This window comes from Berghia stephanieae, chromosome 4, assembly GCF_034508935.2.
Source record: "Berghia stephanieae isolate SIO BIC M18660-M18661 chromosome 4, UCSD_Bste_1.3, whole genome shotgun sequence".
NCBI lineage: Eukaryota > Metazoa > Mollusca > Gastropoda > Nudibranchia > Aeolidiidae > Berghia > Berghia stephanieae.
The window spans coordinates 15,382,310-15,402,732 of record NC_088363.1 but is presented as its reverse complement, the minus strand read 5'-3'; the positions used below and the strand labels follow the sequence as shown (position 1 = coordinate 15,402,732).

Here is a 20,423-nt window from a genome sequence, read left to right as displayed (position 1 = left end):
GCTTGCAACACATGAAGGTCATATCAGCGCCAGTAAAAAGGAAGAAAATGGATAGTAAAATTTTCTAGAATTACAAATAAAGCACACAAGAAAAAGTAAGACATAGGGGAACTGGGAACAAATAGGGATCAGATGTAGATTCCAAGAGCATACCACCAATGTACTTAGTTTGAGATCACCTATAAGTCTCATCCGGACACAAGCACACAATCCAACAAAGAGGAACACACTCAAATGCTTATATTATACATTCAAAATAAAAATAATACATAACAGAGAGATGATTTACAAGGAGAAAAAATATCATCTCCCAAAACAATAACTATGCATTTGACTGTTTCCCTCACAGCTAGGATTCCGGCCAGTGCCAGGACAAAACCAAGTAATCTCATTCCGAGACAAGACAGAAAGCATGTTGGAAAACAGATATAAGGAGATAGAAGATACAGTAAGTACCTCCCTGCCCGCTATGGGAGGTCAGGATCCCCACCCAGCGTTTGAAATTTCGAAGCTCATTCCCAATACGTGCTCATCAAGGTTGCCTGTAGCAATGGGAACTCGTTCAAAACTCCAAATGTGGAAGTTTATGAATCTTAAATCTTAATATCCAAGGTTTGTTTGCTTTTTGTTTTTAAGGGTTTTTATGGAGCTTGCGACACATTTAGGTCATATCAGCGCCAGTAAAAAGGGAAAAAAATGGATACTAAAAACATTCTAGATGTACACCACACCCGTCTGCCGGATATAACATACCATCACACAAACATTGTGTAGCCTTGTTTTTGTTTGTTTTTGAGGGTTTTACGGCGCTTGCAACACATTAATGTCATATCAGCGCCAGTAAAAAGGAAGAAATGGGATAGTAAAAAGTTCTAGAATTCAATTAAAGCACCCAAGAAAAGGTAAGACAAAGGGGAATTTGTTCAAATAGGAAACAGATGTAGATTCCAAGAGCACACCGTCAAAGTACTTAGTCTGAGATCGCCTAAAAGTCTCATCCAAACACAAGCACAGGTCCCAACTAAGAGAAACACACTCAAATGTTTACAAATCATATTATATAATATGTAAACTAAACATAATACAATACATTTCAGAGAGATGATTTACAAGGAAAAAAATATCATCTCCCAAAAATATAACTATACATTTGACTGTTTCCCTCTCAGTCAAGGACTCTGGCCAGGGTCAGGACAAAACCAAGTAACCTCATTCCAAGACAAAGACAGAAAGCAATTGGAAAACAGATACAGGGTGATAGAAGACACAGCATGTATCTCCCTGCCCGCTATCAGCACCAGTAAAAAGGAAAAAATGGATACTAAAAACATTCTAGATGTACACCACACCCGTCTGCCTGATATAACATACCATCACACAAACATTGTGTAGCTTTGAACGTTTATGATCTGATTGATATAATTTAGTGATAATTAATTGCTACTTTGGCTGTCTATAAACAATAACAAAGAGCTGAGTGAAGTCAATTTCGTCTCTGTCTAGAGAGATAACTCCTTGGTACATCGATCATCAATCAAAGATAATTATAATATTATATCAATCAAAATGTCCTCTTCAACAAGATTAAGAACAAATTATATGAGATCGAATTCCACACCTATTTACTCAATATTCATCAGGTGATCTAACAAACATTCATCAACACAGGCATTCAAAATACTTCAAAATCAAAATTAATACAGTAAAAAAAAGCAGAATACTGTTTAAGAAGGATAGCAAAAATAGAATGGACCAATATAAAACAGCACACCTCCCCTACTCTGCCACCTTCTAGCCCAAAGAGCAGATATATGTTTTCCCAACTTCAAGGGAATCCCCACTCAATGTCTGTATTTTCCGTTAAATCCACCGATATCATTAATGTGCAACATTCTTAAAATATTTCCAACCCCACATGGAAAGACTGGCATACCCATCCCCTACTCAGCCGCCTTATAGCCCTGTGAGCAGGTGTTCCCCAACTTCAAGAGAATCCCCGATCAATGGCTGTTTATCCATTAAATCCTTCAATATCATTAAAGTTTAACATTGCCATAATACTTTTAATGTGACATAGAAAAATTTACTACTTTAAAATAAATTTAAAAATTATTTTTTTAAAAAAGTCCTTCAGAGCCATTAGGCCCAAGGAGCCGGAGCTTATCCCAGTTTCTATAGCGTGAAATGGACAATGACAATTGCTTTCCATCCCAATTGGACACTAGTCTATCACAAAGTACTGTGCACCAGACCAAACGGAACCAGCTACCCATTAACTGCTGGGTGGACAGGTAGGTCAGAAAAAAATTCTCGACTGCTCTTGGGATCGATTTTGGTCCCTTTGCATGTGAATCCTTGAAATAAAGGGTTTTTTTTTTTTAAACTTTGGAAGGAATGTCAATACAAGATGAGAAGATGATGACGCAGTAAAAAAAAAAGCTAAATTAAAGACTAGAGATTGTCTGCACTTACAAACACGAAAGAAAAAGTGACAAAACAGGAAACAGAAGATTTTCTTAAAAACAAGGCCATTTGTGACACATCATCACAAAACAGTATTATGTTTGGGGTCAACCTGATATTAGCCAGAAAGTTGTAAAGACAATAGTATATGAAAATAATTCATGCAAATCTTATATTCATCGAATGATATATCACACGTAAATCAAAGAAAAGGTTGCCTACCCATCTAGCTGCCCTCTATCGATTGCCTTAAAACAACCAATATTTCCATATCTTTTTTAAAAATCAACTCACAAATACCAGGGCTAGCCGGAAGATTTCAAATCACCGGTTTTTCCGACTTTAGCCGGAGAAAGGGCATCCTTGTAAGAGAGATATCAAGGTTACAACGAACAGAAATTTGAAATTTTAATGTTTTTGCACTCTATGGAATAAACACAAATTAGATATTTTTTTCTAAATAACATAATGATAGTCGGTGGATCAAACCTCTCAAGTCTCGATTTCGAATTTCACGAACGGCTGATCAAAACTCTGAAGTCTACATACGAGCTTTGCGCACCGTGTTTTATATAAATTAGGGTGGATCAGACCTCTGATGACATCGTGAAAATCGGGACTTCAGAAGTTTGATCCGACCAGTGATAATGAAATTGAATGGAAGCTTCCGTTTAATAAAAACAGAGACGGATAATGTTGATATTTTGGGTTTCCAGGTTACCAACAAAACAAAATGAATGAAACACTAAAGACGAATGAGAGATGGGAGGAGAATGGTGTTTTTAAGGTTGTCGCAGGGTATATTTCACACTCCAAAACGCCATCCTCACATCTCTCATTCCATTCACCGCGTTTTGTTGATAAAGGAGGAAACCCGAAACGTCCACATAATCTATACTCATTAATTAAATCAAAGTTTCCATTCAATTTCCTATAGTTATTTATTTCTTCGAGCTTCAAGCAGGAAACAGTTTCATCATTTATCTCCACTAATCAATTGTTAGCACCTCAACCACCCACACCTAATACCGTTTTGAGATAATGGGTCACATTTATGTGTTCAGACTGTAACTAGTGACTTATCCCACCCAGACACAAGATTCCAACCTAGAGCGATACACTCGAATACAAAAGCTATCCATAACATAAAATCATAACAACTACATTGGAGAGATGATTTACATGGAGAAAAAAATGTCATCTTCCTTTAAAAAAATGAAACAAAAAAAAAAAAAACAGCTATAGAATACAATCAAATAAAAAGCTATCCATAACATAAAATTTTAACGACTACATTGGAGAGATGATTTACATGGAGAAAAAAAATGTCATCTTCCTTTAAAAATTGAAACAAAACAAAAAAAACACAGCTGTAGACAGAATACACTCAAATACAAAAATTGTCCATAACATGAAATTATAACAATTATAATGGAAAGATGATTGTCATGAGGCAACATGCACCTATTTGCAGGTCTGATAACCCAATTTATCATGGGCTCATTGTTGTAATGGAATCTCAAAAAAAAAAAAAAAATGATGCAAAATATTATTGTCCATTACAGCAATGTTAAACTAGGCCTGATAATTGCATTTGGATGTCAGACCTGCATATATGCACACGTCAACGAGAGGAAAAAAAAGTCATCTTTCAAAACAAATCTTTTATTTTCAAATTTTTTAACCAGAGCTAGAAATTTTAACAATTTCACTCTCGGTTAAAAATCCTCACAGAAGCAAGTAATTTCGAATAAACAAAGTACGTAATTTCATTCCAAAATTAAAAAAAAATAATAAAAGACAAAAAGCAAAGCGGAAGGGGAAGTCATAGAGAAGTGATCAAGATGGCTGTCTGTCATCTGCATTTTTTGCCAAATTGGGACCTAAAATTTGCCCCAAAAAAACCCCAAAAATTTGCCAAGAAATTTACCAAAAAGACCAAAAATTTGCCCAAAAATTTGTAAAATACTAACGAAAGAGTGACAATTTGCCGCACTTTGGGTCCTTATTTGAAGATTTATTGACGAAACGATCCATGACTGAAGTTGGAAGTGTAAGTGACTCGATTTATTTGACTTGAGAAATGAAATGACTGTGAATAGCATTGTTACAAAGATTTGAAAGGATCATTATCCATAGAGAGTAGCTTCCCTTGGTTTGGGCCCAGGCAAAGCTGCAACATCTCTCAAGTTTCGCACTTTTTTTTTCGTTATTTTGTTTTCACTTCTATTTTTCCCCAAAATTTGCCACGATTTGCCAATTTTGGGAAATTTGCCAAAATTTGCGGATCGCCCTGATATTTGCGGCCGCAAAAAATGCAGATGACAGTGCTGTTTTCTTGGGATTACTTGATCCACTTTGAAGTTTTAACATAATTTATCATCTTTCACTTGGTTTACCAAAACAACTACCAAAGTTGTCAGGAAAACATACATAATATTACATAACAGTACGACCATTCCTGGAATGTAGTGCTTTGGGGAAATCATGGCAAGAACTAGTGAACAAAAATTAACATAACAACAGCTTCATTAAAAAAAAAAAAAGAACAAAATACTTGACACAAAACTCAAAGTCTTAATTCGGTCAACATCAAAAACAATCAAAGGAAAAATAACTTCATATAATAACCCGAAATGAGAAGAATTATCGTTTTCATTGTTTCTGATATTGGCTGAAGACAGGTTTTGGCCCAAAACATTCTGTATTAAGTTCAATTTGAGATTATTTTTCCTTTTTTTTTGAAACTGTTACATTTATTTTTACAATTCACAGCATCTAGCAGTTTGGTATTCACTTTGAAATCATGGCAAAAGGCTTGAGGAAAAGCATTGGAATATCATCGGATTCATCCAGACCTGTCTACCTGAAAACTTTACAATTCGTAATTTTATAGATAGAATGAAGTTGACATCAGTCTGGTCTTTGTTATTGTTTTTTTGCCATCCGCGTTTATGAGTAATGTTCACTAAACGGTAGTACCCAGACTATAAAAGTTCATGATTACACATCGTTTTACGTATGGTCCGTTATACTTCCGGATGGCAATGTTATGAACTTCTTAGCCAAGCGCATACTATCTATAGGAGAAAAATATTGTCGTTTCTATAGCTAACCGAAAAAAATCAAACCTCACAAGGATGAATTAATACTTCAAAATCCATCAAATTATGTGGCCTGACATCAACCGTCATTTTCAATCAGTTCTAATGACCAAGAGATGCTAATGGAATTCTAAAATTAAAGCCAAAATTTCGTAATTGTACGAATTTTTTGTAATGGTAGGCAGGCCTGTTCATCTAAATCATTTTGACCGATAGTTTCAAATTTTGCTCCTAATATTTTATCATTTTTGCTCCCAATCACATCACTGATCACAATAAATGAGGAAGGGTAAAATTAGATAACAACTCACACACCAGATATCATTTGAAAAGACTAAAATAAAATAAAACGATTGAAACGACGAATCAAAAACAACATACTACAGATAACAACAAATGAAAAATATTACAAGGCGAATTCAATTTGGCCACCTAAGTCTTATGAGGATCAGATTTCAGTTAACAAAATTGGACAAATAACATGAAACATTGATAAAATGACAAACAGGCATCTAAATCTTATATATAAATTCTTTTAAAATCTACTTGAACAGGACATTTCATGAAAACTGAGAGACATTGTTAGATGACCTAGTCCTGAATTGTTCATACAAAAAATATCATGTCAACTGAGAAGATTACAATATTACATAATAAAGTTACAAACAGTACATTGCTGACTATATCACTTGTGATTCCTCTTTAAGCAGTTCAAATCTTGTAATTTTTACTTTCAAACCTATCTTGACTTCTACATCTCTTTTCGCTACCCAGAAACATTGTTTTGCCGATGTGCTTCAATATTGGCACCATCTTGAAGACTATTCCTGCTGCATCAATACAATATGTACTAAAAACATTGAACCTCAGGTCCAACGAAGTCAGTCTAAAGGAGTCCTCAGAAACTTTTATAGCAAGGAAAATAATAATCATATACAAAAACAAAACAAAAAACAAAAAAACAAAATCAGTAATATTAATAATGGCACTTCAAATTTACAGATACTTTGAATATAACAAGTTTCAATCTTCAATCTTCAATGGTTTGTATTTTCACAAGGCCCCCACCGGCCCGTCACTGCAAATATTCAGTTACAGTCCAATCAAAACAGAGAACAGTCACAGATTACTTTGACTAACAAATGCATTTTAAACTGTTTTGAAAGTTTCCAATCATTTAACATCCGTTATGTCTGGTAACAGGACATTCCAGTCATTTATTGTTTGTGGGAATAAGCTTCAAGTTTATCTACTTTTAGGCTTTCTCCAATAATTCATAAAATTTGATTGCAACATAATGAAAGAGAAAAAAAAAAGAGGAAAAATGGTAAATAAAACCAACAAAACAACAGACCATTAATCAAACCGACCTCACTGAATCCCTGTCCACTGAAGTTGGTTGATTGAAATATAAAATGACAATTATCTATAAATCCATCACAGACATAAGATCATTTACTGTCATGTTTAATGGAAAAGAATAGTTGCTCATAAACCCCTGATGTAATTAGAACTAATGTTACACAGTCATATTCAAAGCAGTAAGGGTGCTCACACAAAATAAGCGAGGAATTGAAAAGAAAGGCACAACATGTTTAATAATCTGAAAAAAAAAAAGAGAATATATTGCCACATGACATCATCTAAAACCCTTATCATCTAAACCCTTATATATACAATAAATCTAAAGTCTAGATCAAAGCAAAAGTTTGTAGGATTTCCTACGTGTTGCTAGAGCACACGCTTCACATGCAAAGGGAACGAGATCATTCTTAGGTGAAGTCAAGATTTTTTTTTTTTCCATAGCGACCTTAAGTACTTGCCTATCACCCAAATATCCTGAGCATCATTCACAATTTTAACACAGATGATCGAAAAAAAATACATGATGTCATGATAAAATTCCTTAATTAATGTGTCAAAATATTGTGAGAAATACTCACTCACTGTTGGACTGACCTTTATGTCGGTACTAAGGGTAGCTCAGGCGTTTCCGTTGACTGGAAATAAATAGTCAAGGGGACGAAACGGGGTAAATGACAGGAAATATTCTCATTGTTTAATGCTCGGTAATGGTCAAACCACAATTAAAAAGCTGGCAGGATTCTCCATAGCATTGGAAATTACTCTGGAAACTTTAGAATTAAGACAAAGCTCAATTTTTTTTTCTATGAGGAAAAATTCTGGTCATCATGTTGGTTTTGAATAGACCTATGTGAACTACAAAAAAATTTTCAAAAGGAATTAATTATATTAATAAATGCTCTCTGTGAACATTTATTAAAAATTGGATTTAAAAATATGCATTTTCGATAAAACCATTCATTTTGTTAAGCAGCAGCAAATGTTTGACACGGCAATTAAAGCTTTAGTGAAACAATCCACTCACTTAACCTAGCTAGCAAATCACAAAGTGTAAACAGGAGCAAACAACTTGAAACGCCTTTTCAACTGACAGCAGACACAAGAAAGCGGTACGAAAGAGGTCATTTTGATTGACAGCGTAACAAATACTAGACTAAAATCATTCATAAATCATAAACAAAACATAAAAATTAAAATTTACATCTAATTATGAATTAAACAAATAATCTGAGAAAGAAAATAGTAAGGGAATAATCTTATCAACATTCCTGGTACAAAAAAATTTTATAGCCAAGACCATCCCACAAAAAAAGAAATTCAATGCTTATGACATGATTTTACTTCTTAAACAAAAAGTGTCATTCAGAATAGTGAGTCGACTTATAATATCCTAAAAGTGTCAAATAACATCCTTAGGCAATTTGTTCAACATACAATCTATGAAGATCAGTAATTATGAGATCATCTGTTGTATTCATCGCTCAGAATATCTACCTCAAATTCTTGCAATGAACGGGGGAAAAAAAAAAACAATAGAAAAACCTACAAATGGGAAAATTAAAAAAAAAAAGTAATAATCTCCGTTTATATCACAAAACTATTCCGACTCTGAAAACAAATCTGAAATTAAAAATAACAGAGCTACCCAAAAAAAAATGTTTTAATCCATTGAAGCTATAAACAGTAATGACTACACGAAAACTTTAGGTCATCAATCAATAGTTTAGAGTCAAAAGATGGTTGCTTTGATAGCAAATAGTATTCAAGCGGCATCCATTAGTTGAAAAAAAATAAAAAGCTGGGTATATCCTTACAAGCAAAAGTCAACAAATCTGAAATTTGTTTATTTAATATTTACAAAATATCTGAATTTCAAGAAAAAAAAAAACGACTTTATCCACACAAAATCCAGGACTGATATTCTCACTTGTTTGAGCTGTCAATTCAAAATGTTTTACATAAATGAAAATTAATCAAAGTCATTATTCAAAGATACTAACTGGAGCCGTTTCATTAATTACGATATAAACTTATTTCCATATCAACAAGAGGAATGTGGCATAGCAATGTGGCTAGGGTTGGGTATCGGGATGGTTTCAAATTTACCAATGTGACGCTTTTTATCAAGATTTTCTGGTGGTGTGCAAGACAGCAACCATGCCATGTTCATGACTGGCCCTCAAGACGATTTAAGTTTGACATCGCTGATCTAAATCAAGTTATAAAACATGACACGATTTTTTAAAAAATCAATCAACAAAATGAATAAATTAAATAACAGATGTAACAATGATTTCTCGTCTTAACAAAATATGAATAAATCAATTTCTAATCTTTTAAAAAATGAACACACATTAAATAATCTTTTTAAAAATTCAAGAATTCTAGAGCACATTATATACTTTTACATGGCAAATTTGTTAAAACAAATGTGTATTTCTAAACTCCATATTGCTCTCAGCGTGTTTTGATTAATGTTGTTTTTCTTTTTAAATTAAACGTGAGAGCTACAAAACATATCAATGCAAATGGAGAATATTTTGAGGAAACCAAGTTGACACTTGAAAGACCTCTCCACCCCACATTAACAAAAAACAACAACAACAACAACAACAAAAATTGAATCCAATCAAAATTATCTTAAAGATGATAACTTGAAATTGATAAACATCAGTTGCGCTGCAAATCCACTCCATTACGCATGGAGCAAAACTGAGGTAAGTAATATCCAAGGTCAAGGACCCAATGTTTGCCATCCTTGAAAATCACAGTAAGATTTAAAAAGACCATTACATTCTCAAGCATTCGATAGTGCATATTCTTCAATTTCACAATCATCATCATCATAGCTTGTCGTTCCAACACCGAACCTACTCCACAGCATCTGGGGAGACGACTCTTTAAGTCATAGTCAGTGCAGCAGGGTCGGTCCTGATATTCTCTAAGGATGTGATCCATCGTCTTCTCTTGGCATCCACATGTACACAAGCTAGCCAACCCCCACTTTTTTAAATATACTTCCAACTGTTTTCCCCGAGTTTTGCCCTTGCTCTGTTCAGTGCTACCCACTCATTCCTGGGGGAGCTCAGTTCTGTAGGACAATTTTTCTCTCGTATCTTCAACAGCAAGCATCCACGTCACGTCCTTGGAATCCCTCGCTGGCGACCGATTGCTACAACATGCACTGCACTACACCAACAATTTCACAATGAAATGTTATGATTCATGATTCATATCACATCTTTCCTCACAAAAAAAAAATTAATTAATAAATAAAAAAATTCAGTTCTTTTTTTTATTAAAAAAAAAAAAAAATATATGCAATGGAACCCTGATAAAGCCAACGCTACCGGATGAGAAAGATTGGTTGACTATAAACAAGGTTGACATGATCCAATATCAATGGAACACACTTAGATGAAGAACAGAAAATCTGGGACCAACAAAAAGTGTTGATTTTAACGAGAAGTTGACTTATAAGAGTGTTGGCTTGATGAGGCTTCCATTACAGTATTGTAACACCTAAATTAAATAATAAAGCAAACCCACGACTAAAGTTCTCTCACAATTTTCTCTCTGGCAATTTCTAACTGCCGCTGATGCCCTCGATGATCGTGTTCTTTGGCTTTGGTGTACGCTAAAACTCCAACAGTCACCGTCATCGTCCCAAGGCCGCTTAGGAACGTTACAGGGTTGCCGAAAAGAAGGACGGATAACCATATCAAAAACGCCCTCTTAACCGTATTGGCGACACTGTGGGAGATCAATGAGAACGACAAGAGAAATTGTTAAATCATCATACATGGACAAGTAAGAAAAGAAAAAAATATATTTATTTTAAAACCTTAACTCTTCCCTAATGTAGCTGAATCACAGGTTCTGTTTTGTTTATAATTCTGGACAGTAGAAATTATTGAGAGATTGACTTGAAAATGATCCCATGAGAAATTGTTGAACTACCCATCCTTACTCAAATTGTACCGGCAGTGCTGCTTCTACCACATTTGCGGTTCCGATCATTGAGATCTGATTCTATGTAATACCATTACAAAAGAACAAAATCTAAGCATACTATGTAGTGAAATGTCCACGACATCATCTGGCAGATCTGATTCTATGAATAATTACCATTAACAAAAAAGAACTAAATATCTAAAAGCATACCTATGTGTAACAGGTGAAATGTAGTCCATCAGGACATCATCTGGCAGACCTGATATCTATGAATAATTACCATTTAATAAAAAAAATAACTAAATATCTAAAAGCATATCTATGTGTAACAGGTGAAATGTAGTCCATCAGGACATCATCTGGCAGACCTGATATCTATGAATAATTACCATTAAATAAAAAAGAAATAAATATCTAAAAGCATACCTATGTGTAACAGGTGAAATGTAGTCCATCAGGACATAAGCCGTAATGGACTGGAAATGGAAGAAGGTCCCGTTGATGAGCAGGGAAGAAAGGAGAGTCATGTCCAGGGTGTTATGGACCTTTTCCAGGTCCATCATGAAGAAACAAGCAGGAATTTGAACAACTATACTGGCGATGCTCGTGTAAAACTGCAGCTCAGCCGGTCTGAAATTGAAAATGGTTAAAAATAAATTTAAGCTGGTTCCAACCAAACGTTAATTATGCAAATTCAGAATAATTTGAAAATAAATTTTCAGTTTAGTTTAAGAAGTTGAACAGTGCTTGTATGTAATGATTACTGGTTATCCCAATGCTTAGGAAAAAAGATTATTAACTCTCTCGAGTTCACATGCATGGAAAAGTGAACAAATTTGTTCAATTTTCAATGAGGGTGAACGAGAGAGTTAAACACAACACACAAAGCATAAGATAGATTTAGAGTTCATTGTTGCCTGCAACAGGCTTCATTCACACATGCATAAAAGAAAAACTAAGACAGTTAACTACTGATATTAAACGTTCTGATTTAATAATAATAAACATTTTATTTGTATAGTGCTAAAGATGGTTGACACAACAACTCAGGAGAAGTTTCATTAAGATAACCATAACAAATTATACCAATTTTATACGTTATCCTAGTTCTAACAGGGAGCTAATGTAAGGTACAAAACAAAGTTGTCATGTGATCACTTTTTTTCTCTCTAAAACTTATTCAGCAATTTGATTTTGAAAGTACTAAAGTTTGCTGACAACATTATTTGGAATATTTCACATGAGCATGTTACAAAAATCAAGTTTTAAAAAAATCGAAGATGAAATTTCTAAGATTATGAGGTAATCAGATTGAAATGTCATGTACAAAATAAAACTTACGTATATCTGTACTTGTCACCACTTATCAATAACTTGGAATAAACATTCTGCATACTTAAAGAGGTGAAGAAACAAAAACAAATACAGTCATTCAAAACATGCTTTAAGTAATGTAGTATTAATATATGTACGAGGGCTCTTTCAGAAATAACCGAAAAATGCCCATTGCTCAGCAACCAGTGAAGATTTTTTAATTCTGTAAACGACATGATATTCCTTATTTTCTTACGGATATTCCCAGAAAATATGAAGTGCATAATTTTGCACAATGAATTTCTAGACGATTTTAAAGATGGCGGCCCACCTTGAAACTTGGTCAAAGGAGGAAATCAGAGCTGTCATACGTTTTTTGAACGCCAAAAGTCTGAATCCTACCGAAATTCATAAAGAACTTCAGAGTGTATATGGTGAGCATAATAATAATAATAATAATAATAATAATACTTTATTGCATCCCAAAAAGGAAATTTTTTGTACAGACGTGTTATAATTTACACATAAGATAAAAATACAATGGAAATAGGATGTATATATATAAAAAAGGAGCAGCTCTATAACCAGAGCTGCGCTTTATAATATGAATAATTTCAAACACTGTAAAATAGTTAAAACTGTCACTATAAATTGAAAATTGAAAAGATTGCAAAACAAATAAATTAATAAATTAATATTTATATTTTTTAAAAGTAAAAATGAGAAATAATTATATAAAATGATTATTGCTTGTTGTTATAAAGCCTAATACTGGACGGCAGAAAAGATTTTCGGTGTCTCTCTGTTTTCGTTGAAATAAGAGAAAGGGCGACCACTTCTTTCTGACATAATAATTGATGGTCTTAGTGGATGATACTGGTCATTTAATATTTTAGTTATTTTATTTATACAAAATTTCTCGTATAAAAGATCTACATCGTCAACATCATTTATATAGCGTTTAATGGATTTTTAATATTTGAATTTATTTTGTTCCTTTCCACTGCTAAGCAATTGCCTCCCCAAGCTGTTATACAAAATGACAAAACACTTTCGATGACTGCTCTATAAAATAATGTGCAGAGGGTTTTATCTATTCTAAACTGAGAGAGTTTTGATAAAAAATATGTACGTCTGCACATCTTATGCCTAATTATTTTCAAGTGTTCATCCCACTTGAGCCTGTCATCAATCGTTACACCAAGGTATTTGTAGTGAGGAACTCGCTGGACGAATTGGTCCTTTAATTTTAACGGTTCTATCGGTTCATGTTATAAGCCGTACACAAATCTATCACTGGTGTAATTTGTTTGAAGCCGGCCATTCCGACTTGACAGACAGGGAAGGGAGAGGGCGTTCGATAACTGCGACGTCAGAAGACAATGTGAAGCGAGTTGATGCGCTTATTCGTCAAGACAGGAGGTTGAAACTTCATGAAATCGCAAGCAGTCTTGAAATTTCGGAAACTTCTGCCCATAGAATTGTATTTGATGAACTTGGCTACAGAAAAGTCAGCGCAAGATGGGTTCCTAAGCAATTGACAGACAATCATAAAGAACAAAGATTGGACATCTGCAGGGGACTTTTGAGAAGAAGCAAGAGCTCACGCAGGGTTCACGGGCATACTGCCAACGCCGGCGGAGACTTTCTAGGGTACGATGTGACTTTTCTTGACAGCATAGTCACCGGTGATGAGACTTGGTTGCACCATTGCACCCCAGAAACAAAGCAAGATTCGATGACATGGAAACATCCATCCTCACCTGTCGCGAAGAAATTCAAAGTCATGCGGTCAGCAAAGAAAATAATGGGAACTGTTTTCTGGGACAGTCGTGGTGTTATTCTGTTCGAAACCTTACAACCTGGAGAAACAATCAATGCTGCAAGGTACTGCCAAACTCTTGACAAGCTTAGGGAGGCCATTCGCAGAAAGCGCCCAGGGCAGTTGACCAACGGGGTCATTTTGCAACACGACAACGCTACACCCCACACAGCACGAGTGACGCAAGGTTGGCTAGAGAAATTTGGATGGGAGATTTTGCCACACCCACCACACAGTCCAGACCTCGCACCATCTGATTATCACCTCTTTGGGCCACTGAAACGTGAGCTGGCAGGAAAGCGCTTTGATGTCGATGAAGAGCTTGTTGACCATGTGCGGAAATGGCTACAAAACCTTGACGGAAATTTCTTCCGAGAGGGTATCTATTCCATGGTGCGGCGTTGGCAGAAGTGTGTCGACAGACTTGGTTGTTACGTGGAGAAATGAAGGACGAGTCAAGGTATGAACACGTGCAGGAATTTTGTTGATAGCATAAAAAACGCGGATTTTACAGGCATTTTTCGGTTAATTATGAAAGAGCCCTCGTATAAATAGCATTGTAAAAACAAACAAACATGAATTAATAGTGCTCAACTTTTCTATAAAAGGAGATGAACAAAAACTTTGATGATAATTTTTAGAATTTCTTCAACCTATAATTGATTGTAAGATTACTGTTGTGATTCTCATACTATCATTTAATTGTAATTTCTACTTGAGCTCTATTCTATAAAGGAATAAGCACAATATACAAATTCTACATCATTATTATTACTATCATCATCATCATTACAAGCAATACCCCAATTATGAATCAGAGGCATAATACTTGATTACCACAGCATGTGCAATAAATACTGATAGAATTTTTGCTGTGTTGTCATCAAAATTAGGAACATGACATGCATTTTTTTTCTGTTGCCATAGTGTTTGTAATGAAAACACTCTAAAATCCTTCAAATTCTGCTTACACACCTTTCATAGGACAGGATCTATGATCTTTCCTTTAAAAAATAGGGTTGGGAGTCAAAATTTTTCCATACAGCCAATGTCAAATTTTTGCCAACAAGTACAAAATTACTGGCAAATGTAAAAATTATAAATCTATGGTTTACAGATTGATATTAGAATAATTTGCAAACCTTTGTTAAATTAAAAGTAATTCTATCAACCCTTGATTCAAATGATTATATATAAAATCTGCTAGGTAATAATGATTGATCATTGGATATTGGGCATAGCCATCTGGCTGACCTAATCGTTAATGGCTCAAATTCTTTGTCTTGATCTATGTAAAATTCCACAATTCTGTATGTCTTATAATAATAAAAAAAGACGAATGCCTGTTCTTAATAGCCTTTATTTCCCCACAAATATTGCGGGTTCCCTACTAGTTATCATAAAATTTATCAAAATTTTACCATGTTCCACAAAATATCTTTCATCTTGGGGTAAAATGAATGTAGCTACAATAATTTACAAATTATTTAATATGCAATGACCAAACAACTTAATTTCCTTTACCCACCCCAAAAAAATAATGCGCATGAACATAAAAGCTTACAATCGTGGTCTTCATTTGAAGAAATTATTTGAATTATCTTTTTTCCCATCAAGTCATAGGAGGCAGAGCAATCCATAACAGTCAAATTGGTGCAAGTATAAAAGTCACAAATAACAAGAACTAAGCAGGCATGTTTATCATTAATATCATCTGGGTTAATTAACATCTGAAAGATCTTATCACCATATGCAGCAAAGGGTATAGCTCGTGTTATGTAATTTGTTATCTTTAATTGAAAGACTTATTTCCCTGCATTAAATACAGAGAGAGAGAGAGAGAGAGAGAGAGAGAGAGAGAGAGAGAGAGAGAGAGAGAGAGAGAGAGAGAGAGAGAGAGAGAGAGAGAGAGAGAGAGAGAGAGAGAGAGAGAGAGAGAGAGAGAAAGAGAGAGAGAGAGTGTGTGTGTGTGTGTGTGTGTTAGGCTCCTCTGCCAGAGTGAGTTATGAATTGATTTTCTTTCCTTTTTATTTTTTTGGCCCATCCCCATACCAAACATCTACTCATCCAAGGTCAAGGTCATCACTGGCCTTGTGTCACTTTTGAAATTTGGTCACAGCCAGACGTCATAAAATGTGGGAGTCATAAAAATGTCATGCAACTGAGCCCAGATGTCAAAAATTGACACAAGACATGACATTGATTTTACCCAAAATCCTGGAAGATAATTATTACTAATTCTCTAAAAAGAAAGGCTCGAAAACGCTTACTACATTTAGATACAGATCTTTTTACTCTTTTGAGTACAAACTCAAACAAAAAATAATAGATTTCAAATAACTAAAAAAAATATTTTGTTTAAAAACAAGATTATTTAAATGATGAAACATACCATTCAGTAAGGTTGGTTGCTAACGCTGCAACGAAACCTTGAATATTAAAACTCAGCTCGTATGTGGAACACAGGGCTAAGCCCATCATGATAGGAATGAGAGAGAGGAAGGTACAGAATCCAGTATATTCTCCTATTAGCACCCTTGATATAAATACTGTAAAGAGTGGAGCAGAGCTCTTGACAGTCTCTGTGAATGAGACAGCGACAAACTTGAGCGCTACCAGCCCCAAAACAACTGTGGAAAACCTGAGGATTAAATCATACACACAATAAAAATCTTGATCCATAAAGCAACTAATGGAAATAATAGTTTGATATTGGAAGTAATTTTAGAAAAATAAATAAAAAGGAAATGATTACGCGTTAAAGCTTTATTTAGAATTTAAAATTCCCTGTAAATGCAATGCAACCTCTCGAGAATGACAACCTGAATGGCAACATCCTCTGAATAGCGCCATGACGCCTTCGTCCCGATATTTTTCCTTTATATTGATAGTAACATAAACCTCGATATACATCTTAGTAAAAACCTTGTTTAGTGGCATTACAAAAGTCAATTGAAATCGATTATGGATAAAGAAATTCTATTTTCTTTTTACGACCCAACCAATGTGATGCCTTACCCAGTCCTTATGTGTAATGAAAATCCATCAGTACTCATGTCGGATTACTGAGAGAGAAAATGGCGTTCGAGCTCTAATAACGATCAACAAAATGAAAATACAAGTCGTTGAAGAGTTAAAAGCATAACTTGTAAGTCTTGAAATTCTTGGTAATAAACTTTAATCAGTGGTCTGCGTTTCGTCACGCAGTCTAATTATGCCTTATTTTTTCCATCATCTCGGAAACTTCGCAATGACAACAACCCTGGACGATGACATGATTTCCCCAGTCCATATGATGTCATTCAGAGGTTGCACTCTGAATACGGCTATGTGGTCTTGTGGCATGACACTCATCTTCGGATCGGAAGGTCCCAGGTCCGAGTCCCGCTCTGGGCAATGCATAGTTGAGTCTTTGGAATAGGCTCTTTACATACATTCTCTCACCGTACTCAGGTGTAAAATGAGTACCTGACCTGCTCGCTGAACAGACGTTATGTCTCGTTCTACATATGCAGTGTTGCTGTTGATAGGGACCCCTTGTAAAGTGCTTTGTTCACAATAAGTGGATATTGCGCAATATAAATGTTCATTTATTATTATATTTATCATTACATTATCTCATCAATTATGTGGCAAAATGTAAGTGTTCACTTAAAAATTCTTTTAAGATATTTAGCAAAATACAAACCTCATGGTTCCAACAAGAATCATGTTCCTCCAAAAGTTAGGAGGCTTTCCTTCTCTATTGACGGGAGTGTACATTCCAAGAGGAAGATACATTTGTATAAAACCAAATATAGTGGTCATCACCATCTGCATGGCACCTGCCAAATACAAACAATTTACCTTTAAGTTCAATGTAATCCAATTCAAGTGAGAGAACTCTTTTGAATTAAAAAAATACAATTTCATAATGAGAAGAAGACAACCATAGATTGCCTTAACTCTCCTTACGAGCTATTTTCAGAATTTTAACCCCAAAACTTCATAGATTTTTCAAACAGATCAGCAACAAGTATATTCTATATTTTGTTCAGAGAAATGAGCTCTGCGACATAAATGTCAAGTGTTTTATGGCTATAACTATAACAAAATGAAATCAGACTAAGAAAATTGTTGGCTGCATCGAAACAAATGTGACGATTTTCCTATGGGTGGTAAGGAGAGGGTTAAGAAGATAATGTTACAAATTCCACATTTATATACATTCATTGGGAAGACATCATAATGCAAGACTTTACTACATCTGTATCTGTATATAATATTCATTCAGACATTCTCAATAATGATAATTATGCTGAAGGTGTCCAGTATTCTCCGATAAGAAAAACAAAAAGTAGTCCTTCAGAGCCATTCGGCCCATGGAGCCGGAGTTTATCCCAGTTTCTATAGCGTGAAACGGACAATAGCAATTGCTTGTATCCTTTGGATATGACGCTAGTCTATTGCAAAGTATTTCCACCAAATCTAATAGATTCAGTTACCCATTCACTGCTGGGTGGACAGGGGGGGTCAGAAATAAATCTCGACTGCACCCGGGATCGATCTCGGTCTCTTTGCATGTGAAGCGAGTGCTCTACCAACTGAGCTATCGGGATCTCCATTCTCCGATAAACAACGTTTTAATTCCACTGTTAAGAACCAAAAGAGTAGATTTAAAAGATTCCCTATAGGTGGTCGAGGCGAGGATGTTTACTAAGTGACTCCAGTCCTGGATGGTACGCGGGAAGAACAATATTCAGTATGCTTCTGTTTGGCAAAACGGCTGCTTCAGCTGTATCTGGGTTTGTGCGTGTCTTGTTTATCAAATTCTAAATATACTATTCCACACTGTCTACTTGCCCTTATAATTAATCATTCATAGACATTGTAAGTTAAAGTGTCCACTGGCCTGCAATACTCGTATAATTCTTTAAAATATCTTTAATACTGCCAATAAAATACAGAGCACTCGACTCAAATTATATCCTTAATGTCTTTGTCACGGTCAGCTCTCAAGTGGGACAATATAAAATTATTACAAAATGTTAAAAGACAAATAAACCATATAAATAACAAGGAGATTTCTAAAGAGAAAAAAATAATCCAAGGGCTAAGACACAACCAAGTCACATTCAATTCAGGAATAAAAAAAAAAGTAACACTTAGTCCTTCAGAGCGATAAGCCTGGGAGTTGGGAGTTTATATCGATATTGTACCCTCAAACAGACAGACATATTAATAAATAATAGAACAGGGGACTATCACAAAAAAAAAACTCTCCACCATATCTAGCAGACCGACCCAGATATCTAATATATTGGATGAGCAAATTTTTTTTTTAATTACTTAATTTAAAAACGAAACCCTTCAACCCATATTTGAAATTTTCAAACTTGCCTGTGAGTAAAATGTTTTAACCATTAAAAGAAAAAAAGGAAAACCCAAAGCAGAATACACAGCCGTTTACTGCTTTCACTTTAGTTCGACAGGTAAATTTTGCTGGACGCTAGTTCATAACAGATGGCGAGTCACGGCCTGTGCCGAAAGGGAGACTGAGCAATTTTTCCTATTTTGATGATTTTTTTCCTCAAGTTCAAAGTAGCGTAGTAAACATGCTATTAGATGTAGCAATAAGATATTTTAGAGTCATAACAAGTGGTTTACATACTTTTATTTGATATAATTTTAGTAGATCATTTGGGATTAGATTTTATAGGAAATAACCATAAAAATGGGTCAGAAATTTTAATTACTTCAAACGATATAATCAAAAATTACATAGTTATCTGAGTTTATACAAATAAATGAGAAATACTGCAATAATCATCAATATTTACAGAGTAGAAATATATAATCAAAGTCGTTTTGTAATGAAGCATTGTTGAGATATCCGCTCACCTGTACAGCAATATCCTTTTTTGACAGCAATAAAAAAAATTCGTGATCACCGAATTGTAGGGGTTTGTTGATCAAATGATCAAAACGAACTGGTTTTAGTAATGGCAATTGACAATTCTTAGGAAAAGATATATTATATACATTCCTTTGACGTTTGTATAGATCTAAACTATATAATAATAATAATAATAATGATAATAATAATAATAATAATAATAATATAATAATATAATAATAATAATAATAATAATAATAATAATAATAATAATAATAATAATAATAATAATAATAATAAATTTAAAAATAATAATAATAATAATAATATTATAATAATAATAATAATAATGATGATGATGATGATGACGATAATAATAATAATAATAATAATAATGATGATGATGATGATGATGATGATGATCATCATCATCATCATCATTTTCATGAAAATAATATAGTGGCTATCACCTAAACGCCTGCTAATGTTGGAAAAACGCATTAATTTCTCTTTAAAATAGCTTTCG

The 20,423-nt window shown here is 34.3% G+C and overlaps 1 protein-coding gene across 3 annotated transcripts in view; it reads right to left on the bottom strand.

Moving 5' to 3' along the window:
- Positions 1 to 301: 301 nt before the first annotated feature.
- Positions 302 to 20,423, bottom strand: part of LOC144970087 (solute carrier family 35 member E2A-like) — a 35,771-nt gene continuing 15,649 nt past the window's right edge. For 2 of the 3 annotated variants that reach the window (XM_078909307.1, XM_078909306.1), the window contains 6 exons: positions 17,711 to 17,846; positions 16,415 to 16,663; positions 12,228 to 12,281; positions 11,313 to 11,516; positions 10,499 to 10,685; positions 302 to 9,141 (listed from right to left, as the gene is read on the bottom strand). In XM_078909307.1, the coding sequence (XP_078765433.1) occupies positions 9,112 to 9,141; positions 10,499 to 10,685; positions 11,313 to 11,516; positions 12,228 to 12,281; positions 16,415 to 16,663; positions 17,711 to 17,846 (860 nt within the window). In that variant the 3' untranslated portion in view covers positions 302 to 9,111. The remainder of the gene's footprint in view (positions 9,142 to 10,498; positions 10,686 to 11,312; positions 11,517 to 12,227; positions 12,282 to 16,414; positions 16,664 to 17,710; positions 17,847 to 20,423) is intronic. The other variant, XM_078909305.1, reaches the window with a different exon arrangement.